The 22,183-nt window shown below is 36.5% G+C and overlaps 1 protein-coding gene and 1 pseudogene across 1 annotated transcript in view; both read right to left on the reverse strand.

Moving 5' to 3' along the window:
• The window catches only part of Nrg (Neuroglian), a 119,806-nt gene extending 99,180 nt beyond the window's left edge, over positions 1 to 20,626 (reverse strand). Inside the window, exons 1-6 of the mRNA XM_089096452.1 lie at positions 20,620 to 20,626; positions 17,558 to 17,751; positions 15,033 to 15,197; positions 12,105 to 12,241; positions 6,796 to 6,983; positions 1,562 to 1,719 (exon numbers count right to left, since the gene is read on the reverse strand). Of these exons, the coding sequence (XP_088952578.1) occupies positions 1,562 to 1,719; positions 6,796 to 6,983; positions 12,105 to 12,241; positions 15,033 to 15,197; positions 17,558 to 17,751; positions 20,620 to 20,626 (849 nt within the window). The remainder of the gene's footprint in view (positions 1 to 1,561; positions 1,720 to 6,795; positions 6,984 to 12,104; positions 12,242 to 15,032; positions 15,198 to 17,557; positions 17,752 to 20,619) is intronic.
• A 323-nt stretch (positions 20,627 to 20,949) lies between these two features.
• Positions 20,950 to 22,183, reverse strand: part of LOC148946870 (uncharacterized) — a 7,103-nt pseudogene continuing 5,869 nt past the window's right edge.

The raw sequence follows: 22,183 nt of genomic DNA on the forward strand, positions 1-22,183 counted from the left end.
CCAAAACAGGAAAAATCAGGCAAAACCAAAGAGAAAATATACTATGCTCAAAGCATGGGTAAAAATTATATAACAATGTTCTATGGCCAACCTTGTACGCCTCCAGATGCACCCAGGGCATTACGGAAAAGCTGTCAATTGTCCCTCGGGCTACAGTAATTCCTCACAAATAGGCCGAACAGAGGTGAGTAGGTTGCGTAGATACCTCTAGTATGTCTAGCATTGTGTATTCTTGGTCTTTCTGAATTTGACTTCCTGGCGGTTGCCAGGAATTCAAATCTGGCCGAACAGAGGTGTGTAGGTTGTGTAGATACCTCTGGTATGTCCAGCACTTTGTATTCTGGGTCTATTTGAATTTGACTTCCTGGCGGGTCCTCCCAAACTGGCCGAACAGAGGTGCGTAGGTTGTGTAGATACCTCTGGTATGTCCATCACTGTGTATTCTTGGTCTTTCTGAATTTGACTTCCTGGCGGTTGCCAATGAAATACGGCTTTTGAGAGTTGAAGGTTGCCCATGCACGAAGGACTGGCTTGTCGTCTTCTGCGACAGTTCAAAATTCTCCGGAGGTACGAGTTCTCAAAAGTCAAGATTTTCCAGCCTGTTACTGATTCGGGTGCCATGTATCTGCAGCATAAAATAGTACTGACATTTCATTACTGCTAAAAAGACGTAATTTTAGACACGGAGGAAATTTCTGAAATTTTCACACTAGACGTAGTTTGTTGAATAACCAGCGACAACCATCGATAACCAGCGTTATCGATGATGCCATCCATGTATTGAACTGGACAACTTTTCCAAGATTTCTTATACCAAACTTAACAGATGGAGGAGAGTAACTTGTTGTCTTGCGCTTGGTTTTGACACAGCATCCACTGACCCAATACACGGCGATAATAATCATGACAATTTCTTTAGGAATTCCAAATAAGAACTGTCTACGCATTCGAAGGCCTGCTCTAACTCAATGAATAACATGTAATTCTTATTTCTACTGACAAAGATAAAAGACGTCAACTCAAAAAGGAACGAGGAAAAGTGAAGTTTGAACGTTTTTGGTCTAGGAGTAATCTGTCTAACGAACAATATTTCAAAATATTATTAAAAACAAATTTTAATGTCGACTTCTGTAAATATTGGAAAAATTACTCCTTTATTCTGATCTCAGATATGTACATTCTATCAAGTTTAAGCTAACCATTCAAAAAGAAAATTACATAGGAATGATTTGCTAGAGAATATCCCTTTTCTAAAATACTTCATAATCCGGATTTTTTCTAATTGGTATTTCCGAAGCTAATAAGTTACACAACAAGAAGCGGCCAAAATAGAGCTTCTTTCATATATTAAGATAAATTAAAAATCCACAACTTTTTTAAATACAAATTCATCGTTCCGTAACAAGCCTTTTATGGGTCCCTTTATGTGGCCACTGAAATTGTGAACACTTTTTTTACAACTTATTTTTGCAAACACTTTTTTTACAACTTATTTTTGCAAACACGCGTATTAATAGAAGATAGGCAAAAGACAGAGAAACAAGAGAAATGAAAATGTAACCTTTCTTCGTGGATTAGAGGGAAAACTCTCAATTGGCTTTCCATTGTGAATCCATTGTATTTCGGGAGCAGGTTTCCCTGATGCTTCACAGCGGAAAACTGCTGTGTCATCCTCTGCCGCTCGTACTACTTCGGGTTCAACAGTAAAATAAGGTTTGGCTGCAACAGAAGAAGTGAGTAAGTTAGATAGTGCGCTGTAAAATCAGCAAATTCGTACCTGAATGGGTTAAATGGGAAAGGAGAAGTAAATTAGACGTCGAGCTTCTTGAGTGGTTTGCCTTATGAAATAAACAACAGTACTTCTGAATTTACAACACCTACTTTCAAAACAGTCAAATCATCAAGAAATTAATAAGAGGATGACAATTTTTACACACACGAGGGATAGAGGGGAAGGCAACATTTACAGCAAGGACCCCCCCCCCCTCCCTAAATAGTAGTGAAAACGTGTATATATAAAAAAAAGAAGTGTGTACTTAAGAACAAAATACTTTCGGACATCAGAACTAATTCCCTTCTCCGCCGTTAAGTGTGCAATATATCATGAAAATGGCACCGAATTGTAGCAATTGGCTTAGATCCTGCTTACATGAAATGACACAAATAAGGAAAAGAACATTCTTCTTGACACAAAAGAAGAACTTAAAAAAGAAGACTGATTGCCTTCCACTAATGTCTGTGCTTTTCATCCGATAGATTTTGTCAGGTGCACTAGAGACAATTAAAGTTAATAGAGCTACTAATTGCATCCATTTTTCCTTTCGAGTTCCTTCTAGAACGGCTATGATAAATGCCTTCTTTTTTTCTTATAACTAAAGAGTAAATTACGTTGATTTAATGCATTCCATCTAAATGTTCCGACATAAATGTATAGAGTAATAATATGAAGTACAGAATGTTATACCATGAGGATACAACTTATAAGAAAGGACTAAATGTCATTTTACTGCATGCTATGACAAAGCTAAGTCAGATATAAGACATCCAAATTGATCATAAAGTCTCTAAATGTCGGGACAAAATGATTGAAGGCACCGAGATTTCAATATGGTTAGGAGTGGAATGCTTCGACTTATCCGACTACTAAAGTCCTAGATGAGATAAAAGGAGGAAGTTGACTGAAAACGGAAGTGAACCACTTCGGAAACTCATGAAAACGCTATGCGTATTTAGCTAACAAGTGCGATCAAGATCGTAAGGAAGTAACAGTAGTCGAAAGAGTAGTAAAAAAAAAAAAAAAGAAAAAAAAAAAAAAAAAAATATCGGAATCTGGTCAATAAGATACATGCTTGACCTTTTGCATGAAGCTCATTACCTCTTGATCGACTGTACATCCTTTCATTCTATGCAATGAACATGCCCAACAGATAATTAGCGTAAGTGGTCTTCTGTCGACGGTTCCATTGTTAAATTAGCTCGTTAAAAAGTTACACGTTACAAGTAACCAGTTAACGAGTTATATCACACATCAGTACTACCTCCGAGACTGGGAGGCTATATCAGCACCATTTTGAATTATGTTTTGTGGATAATTGCTTTGAGATTCTTACATATGTTGTTTCATTGCATAATTTTCATTAGGATTGCATCCCGTTTTGGGAGAGTTTAAGCCCTATTCCCAAAATTAGATAAAATTTCATTTTCTAATAGCTTATGATGAGCGACTAAAATAAAAACATTTCATATAGTTAGAATCAACATAAATAATATATTTGTTGTGGCATATATTGTATTAAAAACTGCATTTTTTGAATTTTGATTTCTATTGACAAAGGTCACTCTTTATTTACAGTTTCCTACTACGAAATGATTGATCCCAGGGTCTCTAAAATGTAAAGGACGCTACCATCTTCTCCTTTAAAGTCAAGTTTAATATTCGTACACCAATGCTTCAAGAATGATAACCATTCCTAAAAATGTGTACTCCTTCAAATATTTCTAAAAGAGGGGGGGGGGGAGTGGATATTAAAATTAATTATGGGGTCATCATTTCCACAGTTTAAGGCGAGTTCTTCGAACAAATCTTTTTTATAGGGATGTCCCCATTGGATACAAGAAGGGGATCAATGCCCCCCTCCTCAAAAAAATAACAACAACAACAACAAAAAATAAGAAGACATCAATATGATGTATATAAATAAGAAAGTGGGAAATATTCCCATTTAACAGTTGGTAAGAATAAAATTCTTCGTCTCATATGCCCAGACCCCTAAAAATTTTTTTGGTGGCACTTGAAACCCATGCAAAATGAGTCTCTGATATGCTGAATTTGATAGCATAACTTTCATCAAGATCATTCCCCGTTTTGGAATGTTCTCCTCTTTTTTTTGAAAACCAGGCAAACTGTCTCAGGCTCGTAACTAACTTAATGAATTTTACGCATTTACAATGAGCTAATTCGTTTTATTTGCTTATTGCTATCAACTCATTTCTTAGAGTTTCGACTATAATTAGCACGAGTCACTCCTTACCAACATATAGTTGGATTGGTTTGGATATGATTGGATTGGAAATTCAGCAGACACAGTCCTAAATGAAAAAAGTGCTGGGAAATGGAACAAACACAAAGCAATTTAATTTGTTTTTATATTATAAAGGGGGTAGTAGAGACAGCCTTCTTTTAGTCGCCCTGAGAGTAGTAGGCAAAAAGGGCCTGCTACTACTAATTTCCGTCACCATCCAACCACTGGCCGTCCTGCCCTGTGTCTGAGCGCGAGGCTACGTATTTTTTGGAGTACACAGCCAAGATTGGGTGGATTGAAGCCAAAAATGGCTACACAGTTCGTACCGGGGGGAGGGAAAGGGACATTTCCCTGGACGTATTAAGCACCGGCGACAAAAGATCCTTTGAGGTTCTTTTTACTGAGAATTCCCTATCGACCATTCGCTATTCTAAAAAAAACCAACTCTACTATGCTGCCTAACCGACCTGTTTGTCCAGATGTGGACGACGAAGACCTTCCCAAAAGACTGGAAAGTATCAGTCCTCGTTCCGCTATACAAAAAAGAAGATAAGGCCATTTGCGGAAACTATCAGGTATCTCCCTGATCGACCATGAAATGAAGATCTTCTGCGTCATTCTTTTGAATCGATTCAAAGACGCTCGAGACAAGTTAACCCGTCCTGAACAAGCAGGCTTCAGACCAGGAAGAGGCTGTCCAGAACAGATATTGACGATTCGCCTCATCCTTCAGCAGTACAGCCGGTTTCACCTACCCCTTCTCATCGCCTTTATTGACTTTGCAGCTACCTTCGACTCTCTCATCAGAGAGGAGCTGTGGAGAATTATGGCTAAAGACGGTGCGCCACAGGAGCTCATTGAGATACTCCGAAGTGCATTTAAGGACACTGAGACTTGCGTCCATGTTTCCGGCAATGACGCTCCTAAGTTTCCAGTGGAGTTTTGGGTAAAGCAGGGATGCCCTCTTTCGCCTATATTATTCAATTACGCGATAGACTGTATCATGAATAATGCAATCAGAAACCCCAGCGGAATAGTCTTCGGACAAATAGCTGGTTTCCTCCAGTCTCTGACAGATCTGGACTTCGCAGACGACGTTGCTGAGCTGGAAACTACCGCCGACAGCTTACAAGGCATGATGAAAGATACCTCTGATGTCTCAAAGCGCATCGGACTGGCCATCAGCGGCGCAAAGACTAAATTATTGGCTCTCAACCAACCTGCTCCTTGCCAAGTTACCCTCGACGGTGAGCCAACAGAAAACGTCGAGGAATTCAAGTATCTTGGGCTCTATCATAACACCAGATGGCGGAGCTGAAGGGATATCTCTGCCCACATAGCAAAAGCCTGGGGAGTCTTTACTAGTCTGAAAAAAGCATTATGGACCAGACGGGAGATCTCAACCAAAACAAAAGTCAGAATCTATGTTGCAACTGTTCGAGCAGTACTACTGTATGCTTGCGAGACATGGCCGATCAAGACTGAAGACGCGAGAACTTTGGACGTGTTCGACCACCGCTGCCTTCGTTACATTCTCCGCATTAAGAGATGGGACAGGATTTCCAATAGTGAAGCAAGGAGTCGCTGTGGCCAATCAGAAGAGCTATCGCTTATCATTAAAAGACGTCGCCTGAAGCTCCTCGGCCACACATTCCGCCGTCCCGAAGGCACGATATGTCGAGACGTCCTTGTCTGCGAACCAGCCCCTTCCTGGAAACGTAAACCAGGAGAAAAAAGAAGAACCTGTGGCAAAAATTCAAGGAAGACCTGGAACCGTGGAGAGGATTCAGGAGACACGGTCGGAGATGGGACAAAGATTGGCTGAAGATCGCCGGAGAACCTGCAGCCGACAGGTCCAAGTGGTCGTCGGAAGTCATCCCAGGATCCTTTGGTGCCAGGCAGGACAGTTCATCGTCTGGTTCCCGCCGAAAGTAAAAGTAAGTAAGTATTCTAAAAAAAAAACCTGAGATAGGAAAAAGAAGTTGCAAGTTCTTGCAAGTACTGGCCGATTGACTCTTCCCTCTTCCATACTGGATGGAAGCTGACAAGTGTGGTTATGAGAATAGCAGGAAACAGTAGTGGAGACCTTGGAATTACGAAGGAAGCCTCTTCCAGACAGAGACAAAACAAACAGAAAAGCCCTACCTCAAAATTTCAAGCCTGAGGGGACATCAATAGCTCAGCAGCTATCAATCCTTTTTTGGAGGGGGATGGGGGGGGGGGGTTTAGTCAATAAGCCTTTGTAGCCAAAGCATCAACTCAGTTCAGTGAGTCCACCCATAAAAACAATAATAATAATTATAAATTGTAATATTAAAAATACAACCGTCAGCTGGTGGATATTAAACATCGCCAACACCCGTCCTTTTCATCTCCTAACTGGTAATACGTAAAACAAAACCAGTTAGTAATTTTCAATCCTATAAATAAATAAAAAAATAGCATACGAGACTTCATACTATATCTTGCAGGACGCCTTGATTAAGCAAGAATAAAAAATCACATTGGTTCCATAAGATCCCATCTGACCAGCTAAGGTTTGAGCAGGTAGGGTGGGTGGTATCATTAATATGCTAAATACCCAAAAACTTGGTGTACTGAGAAACATCTTTAACACTAGTAGTAGAGCACAGCAGTAGGGAAGCTAATCAAAGAATCACCTACTATACTGAAGAAATAACGATAATGTACATAAACTGCCTAAAATACCTTATAACAAATCCACTAACAAACTACTTGAGAATTCCCTCAAATTTATAAAGAGTAAGCTCACCTTGAACTTCCAACGTAATTGAATAAGATTTGGGGCTTCCCACGCCGTTACTGGCTCCACATTCATAAGAACCTTCATCTTCAAAGTCAACGCTTTTAATGACAAGGGTCTTGCCGTAATTTGTGTAATCAACCCGGCTTGATGTCAGTGCCCCTCCTCTTTTGTTCCACTTAATCTGAGGCAAAGGTCTAAAAACAAATGTAAGAGCGTTAGCAGTTTTGAACTTATAAAAAAAAGACAAAGTACGAAAAAAACACTGAAACAATCGCTCATAAATGGTCAAGGTCTAATGTAAAATGCAACAACTCCAATAAAGTAACCTTAGAGTTAAATTGCTCAGTAGCATAGATGTCCATTCCCAATGAGATTTTACTTATAACGAGATTTAGCTAGCGCTAATTTGAGCCAATCAGAATTTTTTATAGAATCTTTCAACCAATAAGAAAATTCCAAGAAAAATCTTGATTGACCTAAATTAGTGCTAGCTAAATATCCGTATTATTAAAATCTAATTGCGAATGAATCTTAAAGTAACTTAAGTTAGTAACTAAAAAAAAACAACTTAAAACTCCCACATTAAACACATACAAAATACGTTGTAACAGGATGTATTTTCACATAAAAAAAATATATTTCCAATATACGGAAAATTCAACTGAGCAATTGCATTCAAGGAATTATTCTTAGATCTAAGACCGCTCATATGCTAGATAAGCAGTAATTGCTAATTCAGCACCATAATTTTCAAAAAGAAAAAAGGCACAAAATTACAAGTGTCCAATTCCAGAAAGTTTTTGCCTTCAAACCGACTGAATCATACAAACAGAAAGCCTTTTCTCTCTCGCAAATTCAGAAAACTAATATTAAAGGAATAGATTCAGGAATTGACAGCAAATATTTGTCAACTAGGTTTGAAGTTAAATCATATGCCACAAATCTTTTTCTCAAAAGAGACAACACAAACACCTTGAGAATCCATTCACGAAATCAATTTATCCTGACTCTTAACCTTTAAAAGTTAGTTTCTTCAAGAGATAAAATAGAAAACATTACGAACACTTTGGAAGAGCTTATGGGTGAAAAAAAAAACTAGTTGGAATAACAGCAAAAATGGTGGCACAATGACCACAAAAAGGAGCACAAATGATGAAATATTTTGACTATTTATTTGCAATATTGGTGAAATTTTTGGATTAGACATAGAAAATTATTTTTTTCTAATCATATTACAAAAAGAGCTAAGCACACAATACAAGGAATGAACATCGCCAGAGGCTAGCTCAGTTTGATTTTATGAGCTTACATAGCTTTCGTTTTGATCCGTCAACATAACCTTACTTAGTTTCTAATCATGGAATCCACTGCAGTTATTTTTTTTTTTTTTTTTTTTTTTTTTTATAAATATGTTTAATTAAACACTGCACTGTGGAAGCGACATTTTTCTCTATTTTCCCATAATTTGCTATATAAAAATGTCCATGAAATCCACCTTATTCTATCTGGTGTCCTTTTTTTTAAATTTGGATCCCCATCCCACCACCCCCCACCCCACAACCCTTAAATGATAGCCCTGTACATACATTTTCTGTCAAAATGATTTATTTCATAGTTCAGTCGATGGAAAAAAGCCATCCAAGCAATTTCTTTGTCTTCATGTCCGACCAGTCAAAAAGAAAAAGCCTGCAGAGAATTCCTCAATTAAAAGTTGCTTTTCAACTTGAACAAATCCCCAATGTAAGTTGTGAAGGAGTATCAATTGTTCCACAAACGTGTCCTTGACTGAAAGAACTGGCCTAATTTTATCCCAAAGACCAAAAGACCCATCAAGGGCTTGAACCCTTAATGGCTTATGCCAATCACTCAAGGACAAATCTTATACTTTCCAGGAATTAGTTGGCATACTCATAAGCGTGATCTAACGACTCTTTATTCATTGAGTGAATTTATCTAGACATATTTACTTAATAAAAATTAGGAAAGATATGCCAAATCACGGGCAGTAGTAGAGTAAAGGGTTCAAAGGGTTCTATTTCAAAGTGAAAATCATGTACAATAGTAAAGGGTTTTCGAACCATTGGCCCCAACTTTTCAAAGGGTCAGGAGATAAAGAAATTGGTAACGAAATACGAACTGGTCATCTGAAATTCACACGGGTTCTGTTAATGCTATACACTTAAATGCACATTGTAAAGAGTGCCTGTCTGTGACTGTAGGCCGTACGATTCCATATAGTTTAGATTCACTGTATTTTTCACACGTTTTTAGGAAGTAAATACTCAGAACAAAATCATCCCGCAAAAATAAGAAGACCATTACCTGCTCTTCAGTAAAATGATGAAAACATCAGACTCAGCCTTTGCTTTTGGACATAGACAACTGATGAGTTTGAGGACTTGACAACTCAGCCTTTGCTTTTGGACATAGACAACTGATGAGTTTGAGGACTTGACAACTCAGCCTTTGCTTTTGGACATAGACAACTGATGAGTTTGAGGACTTGACAACTCAGCCTTTGCTTTTGGACATAGACAACTGATGAGTTTGAGGACTTGACAACTCAGCCTTTGCTTTTGGACATAGACAACTGATGAGTTTGAGGACTTGACAACTCAGCCTTTGCTTTTGGACATAGACAACTGATGAGTTTGAGGACTTGACAACTCAGCCTTTGCTTTTGGACATAGACAACTGATGAGTTTGTGGACTTGATAAACAAGCAGGATCTATTCATATCAGGCTATGACGTGACTTGGACAAGTTATAGGCCGATGAAGGATTTTCTTTATCATCCAAAAGACAGGGGTGTTACGTTTCGATAGACGCACCGATAACACCCAAAAGCCAAATAGAGCATTATAATAAAAAACCGTGAAATATATATGGTCTAGTATATTTATGATGGCCCTAGTCCAAGGGCTGATCAAAATCCATTTACATAATTTAATATCCACAAAAATATACAGAAAATACAAGCAATAGCAGAGAATTTAATAACTCACAAAAATAAGCAAGGGGTTCACTGTTCATCAAATTAAGAATTGGTCTTCGCATTTTTCACCCATGAAAAACTGCAATAAATAGGGAAGAATATTCCTAATCTTTCACTTAAAACGTATAGACCATCCAGGAAGCACCTACAACGGTTCAGGACAGAAACTACCAACCGGAAGAAGAAAATTAATACTCGCTTCTTAAAGAGCATCTACAGACTAAAATTGTTCCAAATCGCTTAATTGAAACATATCTTTTATAGAAAGCGCCGAGCCATCATCAAAGGCAGACATTATTGCATTTTCAGAGCATGAGAGCGAACCACAAAAAAACACAATCGGTATTCCTGTGATAGAGAAAAAGAACAATAATAGGAAAATAATCCTTTTCAAGTCTATTCTAAATAAATATGCTAAGCACCTTTTCTAAAGCTTTCTGATTTAAATCTTAAACTTGATGTTTCCAAAGCAACTTTTGGTCTCTGAAAATGTGTCCCCTCATAGCTTAAGTACCTCCCGTTGCCGTCGTGGAGGAAGCGAGCTGTTTATAAAAATAGAACCTGGTTATCTACCATCAAGCCTGACTAAGAGCCGCTTGAAGGGGTTCTGGAAATATGACAGCAACTGGGTCGAAATCCTCAACCCATCAACTACGGACAGATACATATGGAGCCAAGCAAGTCGCCGGATCTCGAACACCACAATGAGCTAAGCGTTTTATAAGCAAGCTTCGTAATTCAATCAAAATTATATAAGAAAAAGTTAAGCGAATTGGGACGGAGCTATTTGAGATCTTAAGTTAACTAGATGGTCGGAATTTAAACTGTAATCAATGGTTTGTCGAATTTGAGAGCTTCTTCCACAAAAAGCAATGGCTTCTTCTCAAGGGATTGACAGTAGGTGGTTACAGGCAAGTGACGCAAGTGAAGTAGCAAGTGACGCAAGTGATGTAGGGATTCCATTTTGGAAAGGGACAAATACACTGGGCCGGGTTCAACTATGAAAAGTGTCTTCTCATAACCATTATATCTGAAGGGGCTTGGAAAATGCGTTTCAAGACAAAATTAATAAACAAGACCCCAATTTCAATAGGTGGAAAACCAACTCCACATCCTCATTTCACCCAAAAAACCGGATCTTAATGATAATTGAATTGGCTGGGTCACTGCCAGTAATCAACAACCAGTATCCATCTCTTCTTGCACAGCTTATGACTGCAACGTAAATTAGGCATAAGACATTTTAATCACCTTCAAAGCATCAATGCTTAAACACGGCTGAAACTGAATATTTTTCAGTACGTTTCGGAAATTGAGTACATTTTGAGAAACACAATATTCCTACATTTTTTTGACATTTAATGAGCTACTTCCCAAATATATTTTTACCTTCTAGGGAGATGCATAATGAAGAAAATCCACTTTAACCGATAGCTATGATAGTTTTATTGCAATGGATCGTATAATTTTTTACTGACCATGCCAAAATTACAAGCGAGAATAAGAAATTCAACTTAGGTGAAGGAGGGCAAGTTATGGGTAATTTGAGACTATTCATTGAGAAGGGGACACTTATGAAATTGCAAATACAATTGAACAAAATCACCCAGGTCGTCATTAAACTTGCCCAGGCCAAGTTTGAAGGGGTTCAAATGTATCAATTAACAAAGAATTCAGTTTTGATAAGGTTCTGGGAAGAAAAAATCAATGGTTGAGTTGCGCTTTTTTTTCTGGCTCCATTACCCCACTTTATTTTATAAGTGGAGTACAAGATTATCATTAATATTCTTTTAACCCTATATGATTGTCTTTTAATTCAATCTAATTCAAATCTGACAACTTACGTCTTTCCAGAAACACACCAAAGTTCCATTCTTTCGCCTCTGTAGCCGTAGTCTTTCGTTTTTACCCCTTTCCTCCTATGTGACAATTCACAATCTCTTTAACCTGTCATTTTACCTGTTCGTTATCACCTTAAGTATCTAATAAAAAAAATAAGACATTTAATTGCTTTTTGTTGTTGTTTTTTTCAACTGGCCTGAGCAAATTTAATGACAACCCGGGTGAGATTGTTCAACTGTATTCGTAATTTCATAACTGTCTCCTTCTTAATATAGTATATAAAATACTATACTGCAAATAAAATATGTCAGTAAAATACGTATAATTCCGGTAAAGTACGCAAAATACTAATTTTGCGCGGGTCCGTAAAATTACGGTAAAATACCCAACTTTACCGAGACCAATTTTACCAGTTACAACACTACTTTAATTCCATATAAGTATCTGCTAATTTTCTGTAAAAAATCTGACAACTTACGTTCCTCCAAAAACACACCAAAGTTCCACTCTTTCGCCTCTGTAGCCGACCATATTCTTCCTTGACACGTATTGTTGAACTGGTTCATGTCGATTTTGCACAGCCGAATTTCCTGATGGAATAGCTTCTAAATAGACCTAAAAAAATATTTGACTTTTCGGTTGCTCTTTTTTCCTAAAGGGGAGGGGGATCACTTCCCTGATTTCAATTATGATTTAGTATATACTAATATAACGAACAAAAAAAAAAAAACATCACAACAATTACACAAAGACGCGCTTCAAAGTTGCCCGTACAATTTAATTATCTGATTAAATTTTCAATTGACTCACCTAGACTGAAATAAATAACTCATGTGGAGCAATTTGGCCTATCAAATCAAGCCCTTCCTTTTGGATATATCATAAACTACTTACATAATCCTCTGCCTCCCTATTGAGACCTCTCTATGGTCCAAATGGTTAAACCTGTAGTCGAAACTAACCTCTAAAAATAATCCAAGCATTCTTTCTATCCAAAAACAGTCTGTTAGGAAAAATTTGAAGAATTGGCATTAAAAAGTAAGCACTATCTGTGTTTATTTGCCACAAAATATCTAAATTTCAAGAGACCCACGGTTTGAATTTGAGACTCGTCGGAACAGTTTCTGAAACTAGGGTTCCAACGCCATATTTTTTGGACTCTCGGTCCAAAACAGCGAGACTGGTGGGTTTAATTTTTTTTTAATCACCATGAGACTGGTGAAAAATATTCGCAATCATGATTATGTACTTAAAGTAACTCTGCATGAATAAATTATTGCACCGAAGCTGCTTGACATGCTACTGGTATTATAAAAAAAGGCTACTATATACTGGTATTAATAAACAAAAAGACATTGCAAAGACAGGAAGAATTAACTTTTACTACAGCTGCTACTCTATCCTCTCCCTGTAAAACTATAGAAACGCCAGAAATTGGTTTTGGTGCCAGCAACGGCGTTATAATAGTACACTCGAATGTCAGGAAGATTATACTGACGACACATTTCCCCTGAGTAGAATATATGGAAATCATTTCTACGCCAGGAGTTTTAAGGGCCACGAAACTACTACTGTAATACCTTTTCAAAAGTGGAACAGCCACTACTGGGTACTTTTGGTACTTTTACCACTACTGGGTAAAAGTACCCAGTAGTGGATCCTGGATGAGACCCCCCACCTACCCGGGGAGGAGGGAGGGTGTAGTTTATTTTGTGTAATTTTACCTTTCACCTTTCTATTAAAAGATGTTTCATTAAATTTAGCTCATTAAGAAATAAGCACCATCATGGTGCACATTCATAAGTTTATGGTGACGAATAGTTTAATGAAACATCTTTTAATAGAAAGGTGAAGATAATTGTATATGGCTGAAATGAGAGACAAGTTTTAGAAGGATCTGCAATGTGTACGAATGAAGAGATTAAAGTAAGATCTTTGAGCCAATGCTTCCTCCCTAACTGTTTCGCAAAATCAACAGTATTTGCAAATTCTCAGCTAGATGATTAAAAATCTAAGGTCTTGTAAGATCTTAAAGTAAGATCTTTGAGCCAATGCTTCCTCCCTTTCTGTTTCGCAAAAACAACAGTATTTGCAAATTCTCAGCTAGATGATTAAAAATCTAAGGTCTTGTAAGGCACAACAATTTTTACTCCTCAAAGAGATATCCTTTTCACTATCGCAGATTGAACAACATTAAAATACACCCAAACCAGGGGGGCGGTGACGACAGTCAATATATTGCTAAATGTAATTAAAACTACACATAATAAATTACACCCTTCCTCCTCCCTGGGTAGGTGGGGGGTCTCATCCGGGATCCACTACTGGGTACTTTTACACGGTGTCTAGTCTTCATATGTGATAACAGTTCAGACCTATGGTTAGATATTGAACATCTAGTCTCCAGTGAAACAGACCTTGAACTTTCAGACCTTGTTATTTCATAAAGCTTGAGGGGTATGAAGACAAAGTTCAATTTTGTGAAAAATTACAAGGAAATTTCCCTCGTTTAAGCTTTATCACAAAAAAAATTCCTGTGAAATTTCCTTGCTATGCTACAACGAGGGACTTGTCAATTTTCGGAGTAATTTTCCGAGTAAAGAGATAAACTGATTTTCCATGATAGACGAGGATTCTCTTAAAAGAAAGAAAAACATACTGTGAAAAGAAAAAATAAATAACCAATTTGTCTTAAACAGAAATCATATTTAATCAGTATTAACATTGTTGTTTGAACATAAAACTTAATTCTTATAGGAGAATTTCAGTTCTATGGTCGGATTTGAATTTGGATCCATAAACGAGTTCTTCATAGTGATTCGGATTCGTAAGCCGTCTATATTCGAATAATACAGTTTAGTCATAGAGAAGGATGCCAACTCAAAAGTAAAAGAATTATTTCTGATATTTATATTGAAAGAAAATAAATAAAGAAAACAAAAATACCGCCCTCATTCTTTCCATTTTACTCTTATATTTGATAATTTAAATATGGAATCTTCTCAACAAACAGCCCCAGTTTTCCCTATCAGAATGAACGGTAATATAACTTATGATAGCGTCTGGGGGTAATAAGTTTGTCATTATCATTGTGGTTTTGGAATAATAATACTAAGTAGAAAGGGCAACATTTCATTGTATCTGACTTTTTGGATTGACAGTGATGACAAATAAGATAACGAGCAACGGCTCTACTTGCAATGGCTCTATTTCAGGAGTCATTAATAAAGCAGGTAGACATAGGTTCGTCTCTATACAGCCAGATGGTTTGTTTTCATTTTAGATGTTTATTTCAGGGGGGGAGGGCTCTTTAAAATTACATTATTATAGTTTCTTATTAATATTTCCTTCCTTGATTCATAGGAGAAGCACCTGAGAAATAAATATTAACAAAATTTAAACTTACTCGATTTCCAAGTTTATATTCATTTCTAAACTTGGATGTGGCAGAGCAGGCATACAGGAAGTCTTCACTGCTATCTTCTCGGGTGATATTTGAAAACCACAGAGTTCCTTCAGGGTCAACTGTCATCCTCGACGAATTCACACTTCTCAGTGCACCATTGGTGCTCTACAAGAAATTCCACAAAATTATTAACATTCGTTTCCGAGAAAATATCAACTTTCACACTTTGCGACTTAGCAAACATTATATTGATTTGCAATATTGTAATGTTAACTTAGAGGTAATAAATTGTTAATTTACATTTCTTTCTTTTTTGTTAAAACTCTTCAAGTTAACTCGAAAACTGTCTCGGATCTAAATTACTTTTTCCTTGTTGTTTGCCTTTCTTAATAGCCACAGGTGAACGGAGGGCAATCAGCCCCCCTCCCACGCCCATTTTAACTGTCCTCTCCCAAAGACATTCGATTAAAATTTTGAGATAAACATTTTGTTCAAAATAGTATATAGGTCAAATAACTATGCTTCCAGGGATGACACGATCCCCCATAGCCCCTCGGAGAGCTGTTTGCTTGTTTGCTTAATTTTAAAAGCAATAAAATTTTTAATCTTATTGTTGAATACAGTTTGTCCCTTCAACCAAATTCGTACCCTTGACGTTCCATGTAGGTCATTATTAGCAGGTTATTTGAGCGTATTAAAAATGGCGGCGAAGTTAAAAACTGCTTCTGATTTGAATTATTTTTTTCTTTCTGTTTATTTAGTTTCAAGAGCAAAATCATTTTGCTTTTTATTGGTGCTGAATACAGTTTTACCAACTACCAAATTCGCATTAGGCCTTAGCATCTGTTCCCTTTGCTTTTTTAGGACTTCTATGATTTTTTATCAAAAATATTGCTTATGAGACTTCTTATCTGCTTAGTGAATCTAAACTGGATTCCACATACATGGATATTAGCTGAATGAGATAAAGTCTCATTTAAGTAAATAATTTTTTGGTGCCACAAAAGTAACAGGCCACTGATTTAACGCTAGTTTTTGTAATAAATCAGTAACTAAATGAAATAAACCAGTCCTTTCCCTTTTCGGAAGGTTCTTCAATTATTAAAATTGTCTAACTATTTTCATCTAAGTTCTTATTTTGGGTTTCTACTTCCTAATTTTATTTTATTCTAGACAATACCCTTTCATTAACTTGCGTGAGAAAAGCACTGTCTTTGTAATCCGATATCATTTAAAGACCACACAAATTTCTTAGACAAATGCTTTAGATGTCTATTATTTCAGTTTATAATTGGTTTACAAGCCTCAATAATATTCGATTCGATTCAGCTCATTCGTTTTAATATGTTCATCAGATGCAACGCTCTAGTGTTGCCTGTAGTTCAATCTTAAGCCTTTAATGTATTATTTTCTTTTCCTAAAGCAACTTCAAATGGAAGAGGTGTTCGTAGAAACTTCAAAGGGGGCTCATCCGATTGGAAATCAAAAGCTCTAGTGCCTTTTTTAATAGCCACAGGTGAACGGAGGGCAATCAGCCCCCCTCTGACGCCCATTTTAACTGTCCTCTCCCAAAGAAATTTGATCAAAATTTTGAGATAAACATTTTGTTCAAAATAGTATATAGGTCAAATAACTATGCTTCCAGGGATGACATGATCCCCCATAGCCCCTCGGACAGGGGCTGAGCTATACAAGTTGCTTAATGATTACATATAGGCTTTGTTATTGGTAAAAGAGGGACATGCTCTGTGTCCCCAAAAACGATTAGGGTATTAAGGTGGGACTTTCAGGGAATGCTGAAGGGGGTGTTGAACGAAATCAAACACATTATGTGCATGCTTGGTGTCAAAAAGGAGTATCAGCAATATCTCGGGGACAGCTGAGGGTGTTGAAGTTTAAACTTGCAGGGAATGTTTAGGGAGATACTGAACTAACCAAAATACTCTATGTGCATATTTCTATTATATGGTGGTACTACTACTGCTACTCCTATTGCGACTACTTGCGACTGTGAATGTGAGTACGACTGCTGCTACTTGTGACTGCGACTTATTACGACTGCGACTGCAACTACTTGCAACTGCAGCTTAGGCTACTTGCGACTGCGACCAAGACTACTTACGACAGTCGACTTTCGATAATTTTTTGAAGTTCTCGATAATTTGAACTTTTATTACAGTCAGTTGTAAAATACTTAATAAATTGAAAAAAAACACTGTTTTGCCCCCCCCCCCTGAATAATTTGAATATGAAACGAGAGAATATTGCTTGGCAACTCTCTATAATTTGAAGTCAGGACTCTCACACTATCAACAGTTTGATGTTCCTCACTACTTTGATTCTTTGGACCCACGCATCGGATTCTCTCCCCAGGTAAGTGTAAAATTCGTTTTCAATGAAAAACTAAATACTATGTTTTAAGAGCATCAGCTCTATCACTTAATATGCCGCTAACTCCACTTAACGCACATTAAACATAAATTATAACACAGGTACAATATAAAAAGAAGAATAATAATAAATACCTGTATCATCCAGTAGACAGAAGGTTTCGGCCACCCATCTGGAGGTTGACATCTCAAACTATATGGTTTGCCCTCTTGCTCTGATATACTTTTGGGAGGTTCTTCCTTGAAATTACTTAACTCTGATTTGCGAACAAAAACGCTGTTAGATGCAGCAGTACCAAACTCATTTGTGGCAAAACATTGATATTGACCTGAAAGAATACAAAGCTCATTTGTTTTGCAAGGAACGGCCTTATGCAAGACAAGCATACATTAAGGGTTCAAATGACCCTTGGCCAAGTCCGCAAAGCAAACAGCGGAGAAATTTGTCATAATGTTTCAGTGTTTACTTAGGAGCTACAACATCTTCGTTTTTCTTGTGGGCATTTTAGAATGTACTTTGTTACACTGGCTCATAAAAATCAAGACTCGGTGGAAAAAAGCTGGCGTCCAAGGACTATTTTGAAAGAAAATCCGACTTTTAGAGAATGCCCTAAACATTTTATAGAGTCAATTAAATGCTCTGGAACCAAAGCTAAAAAATAAATATAAAAAGTGTACTTGGTCACGTTGGCTTTAGAAAGGCTCATTTGACATCCAGAGGAATTTTAGAACAAAATTTTTGACTTGGTCCCGCATTAACTACATAGAAATATCAGTAGCGAAATCGTTACAATGGCTACAAAACTCTGTAACTTCTCGGAAGTCTCCTTTTTTCTCATTCTTTCTTTTTTTGTTTTTATTGGGTAATTTAATACTTGGCCCAAACTAATTTACCGGATATACTATACAAAATTTCTTTTTATTGAGATTGATGGCTAAACAGTACTGAGGTTCAATTTGATGATAACTATAACAGTACCAACAAATTTAAAGTAACAAATAAAAGAAAAATCAGCTAGTGTGTGCATTGGTTTAGTAATAAAATTTATGCTGCATCTCACATTATTTACTCACACAAAGAACTCCGAACTCATTTTCTTTGCTTTTTCGAAATCTAGTCTAAAAATCACTGTCAAAAATGCCAATCTGGATGGGCAGACCCGTCCCCAAGGTTTGGTTGTGTTCATCAGAATCCATGAATTTTACCGGTAGTATATTGGAATCTAATCAAGTTACAAGGTGAACTCCAGCAACTTGTGCAATATCACAACTTGACTCAATCACTTAATTATCATTGCAATAGATAAACTAATTTTGCACATCAAAACACTGTCTCTTTTATTCCCTAAAAGAAAGACTTTTAGTTAACGACTGGAACTACGCAGGTTCAAACAAGTAACATCAGTTTTGAATTTTCCCCACTTACAACAAAAGAAATGGCTTTACTTCAAAAAAAGACCAATCGTCAAAAAGGGGGAAAACAAGCCGTAAAATAGAAGCTATCCAATGATTTATATAATGGAAAGCTTTATCTCCCTCGCCAGCACTTAAAAAAGAAGGAAAAGGATGATTGACAGTAACTATTTTTCAAATGATTTCATTCACTCCATAAAAATAAAAAGTTCCTACATAAAAGGAGGGTTAGATGCCTGAAATGTTATAAAAAAAACATAAATAATATAACGATGAAAAATAATTACGATCTCAACAAAGCGATAATCATTATACAAGTTGTGCACCAGTGGATCTAGGGGACACGACTAATCAAACAGTTCGTGGTAACGAACTGCAAGTAAGGAGCGACCCGGCTCAATAGTAACCGAAATTAAAAAAAAAACGGATTTTTATACCAATAGATACATCAAAAGAATCGGCTTTTTATGCTGATTTCAAATATATAAATTTCATTAAGTTTAATCTTACCGACCAAAAGTTAGAAGCCTGAAAAAATTTTCCTGATTTAAAAAAAAGGGGGAAACAGCCCCCAAAAGTCAAGTGATCTCAATGAAAATCACACCATCAGGTTCAGCGTGTCAGAACCCTACCGTAGAAATTTCAAGCTCCTTTCTGCAAAAATGTCGAATTTTGTATTTTTTGCCAGAAGAAAGATCACGGATGCTTGTTTATTTGTTTTTTTTTTCTTTGGGGTGATCGTATCGACCCAGTGGTCCTAGAATATCAGGAGAGGGCTCATTCGAACAGAAATTAAAAGTTATAGCGCCCTTTTTGAGTGACCAAAAAGATTGGAGGGTAGCTAGCCCCCCTCCCCCGCCCCTTTTTTCCCCGAAATCGTCCGATCAAAATTTTGAGATAGCCATTTTGTTCATCATAGTTGAAAGGCCCAATAACTAAGCCTTTTGGTAAAGCATGATTTCCCCCCCCCCACAGCCCCAGGAGAAAGGTCTAAGTTATAAAATTTGCCCATTGTTTGCGCATGGTATTTGTTATTGGGATGAAGGCATACATTTTCGGGTGGGGGGGGGGAATTTTCCAATGGTTTTTTCCCACGGGGGAATTTTCCATGGGGAGGGAAGTTTCCAGGGAGTGAACTTGTCAGGGAAAATTATACACTGGGGGAACTTGCCATAATTTTATACAAAAATGTTTTTATATGTCTTGCTTTCTCTTTTCCGTCTAAATTTTACGCGCAGAGTGGTTAAGAGTAATTGTCCGAGGTAAATTTTCACCGGGATTCAATTGTCTAGAGGATATTTCCGTGGGAAGGGGGTTTCTCCGTGGAGGTGGGGCCAGATTTCCTGGGATTATTTAAAAAATAATCTAAAATTAAATATAAAAAAAAGGATTTTTTGAACTGAAAGTAAGGAGCTACATTACAATTTAAAAGGAAAAGAAACTATTGAATATATGAAGGGGATTGCCCCCTCTTCAACACTTTGCTCTTTATGCTAAACTCTAAATGCTGGCCTAATTCTTTAATAAAGACATTTGAAACACAAGGGCCGTTTAAATAGAACAATAAGACGCTTTTTTAAAAGTACTAAAACACTTTACCGCAAAGAGCGAGGTGTTAAGGAGGGGGGAACCCCCTTTATATACGTAATAATTTCTGTTCCTTTTAAGTTTTAATGTTGCTCCTTACTTTCAGCTGAAAAATCTTGTTTTTTATCTAATCTATAATAGCGTCAACTTTGTTTAGTCTTTTTTTTTTCATTTAATTCCACTTTGATATCCATTACTATCCATTGCTTTGATATTATATAAAACAAAGAATTTACTGACATGTCACGCACTTCTTATGTATTTTATCCCTCCGGAATTGTTTTTGGTAATTTATACCCGATGAACATATAATACGTAAGTAGCACATTTCAGTGTGGTCTCTTTTTCTGGTGCGCTATTCATTCTGCCATATAGTACGTCATTTCAAAGTTTTTTTTTTTTTTTTTTTTTTTTTTTTTTAGAAAATCCAAATCCCACCATAATTGCTCTACCACACAAGACTTCTGCCTAATCCAGATTTAAACAGTTTTTGGGATGTTTATCTATGTTCCCTCATTTGTTGTAAGCTAGATGTATAGAATCAAATCTGGATAGTAACCATAGAGTGTGGTAGCAGAGTATAGTCTGTAGATAAAGTTGCAGTTGAGCTCACTGGTAAACGTGCCTCTAGGGTTGGCACGTTTTGGAACCTGCACGGAATGCCAACTATGAGTCACGGAAAATTTATGATTACATTTCTCAAGTAATTTTTGAGACTAGAGAAACTTGTCTCACGCTTATTTATAATGATCTTATTAATTCCGATCTTTCTTATTTTCTTTACGAAACCATATTTCACGACCTAATAAGATCTCTTATACTACCACACCTGATAAGGGATAAGTGTTCAAAAAGGCCTTACATAAAAAATAAATTCCCAATTGAAGAATTGCCATTCAATGTCGTTGCGCTTTCATCACTGTTTGGAAAAGGATCTCTTCTGTTTTAGTGTTTTTTTTTCATGTTTTTTTTTTTTTTTAAATTACCATAGACTTGTATCTGTGTTTTTTGTTTCTACTCTTAAATCCACCTGAGGACGGTTGTGCGGAGTTCTCATTTAAAATATTTGCATACCATTTATTGTTCACTGGCTGCGATTATAATAGTTTTTTTTCTTTGTTACATTTTCTCGTTTCGTGATTGCATTTCATAACAAAATTAGAAACTTCATTCAGAGAATAATCAAGTTTTAACAGATAAAAATCGCGTTAAATAAAAGAATAATTTAAGGAGCACTAAAATATTTCTTAAATATTATAAAAATAGTATATATATATATATATATATATATATATATATATATATATATATATATATATATATATATATATATATATATATATATATATATATATATATATATATATATATATATATATATATATATATATATATATATATTACTGGGAGAGATCAAAATTGGAGAATGTCCAAAATTACTTTTTTTTTTCTACTTGGATTTATTGAGCTTTTTCAGTTTTATGCACAGGTTATGGTAACAGGTTAGGTTTAGGTTAGGTTTTTAGCCCATTTCTGACATTTATAACCTAATTTAACCTAACTTAACTTTAACTTTTACCATAAAACCTTACATAAGACTAACAAAGCTGAGCGGCAAAGCTGACTGAATCCAAGCAGAGACATTCTTAGACCACACTGGCTATACATGACAAATGAAACTCAGAGAGGAGAGAAAGTAACAAAATGAAAAATAAAATAAAAAAGGGTGAAAAAACGAGGATTTTGTCAGCCAGTGGCGAA

Source organism: Artemia sp. Qi Xiang Cuo, chromosome 11 (assembly GCF_049724085.1).
Source record: "Artemia sp. Qi Xiang Cuo chromosome 11, ASM4972408v1, whole genome shotgun sequence".
Taxonomy (NCBI): Eukaryota; Metazoa; Arthropoda; class Branchiopoda; order Anostraca; family Artemiidae; genus Artemia; species Artemia sp. Qi Xiang Cuo.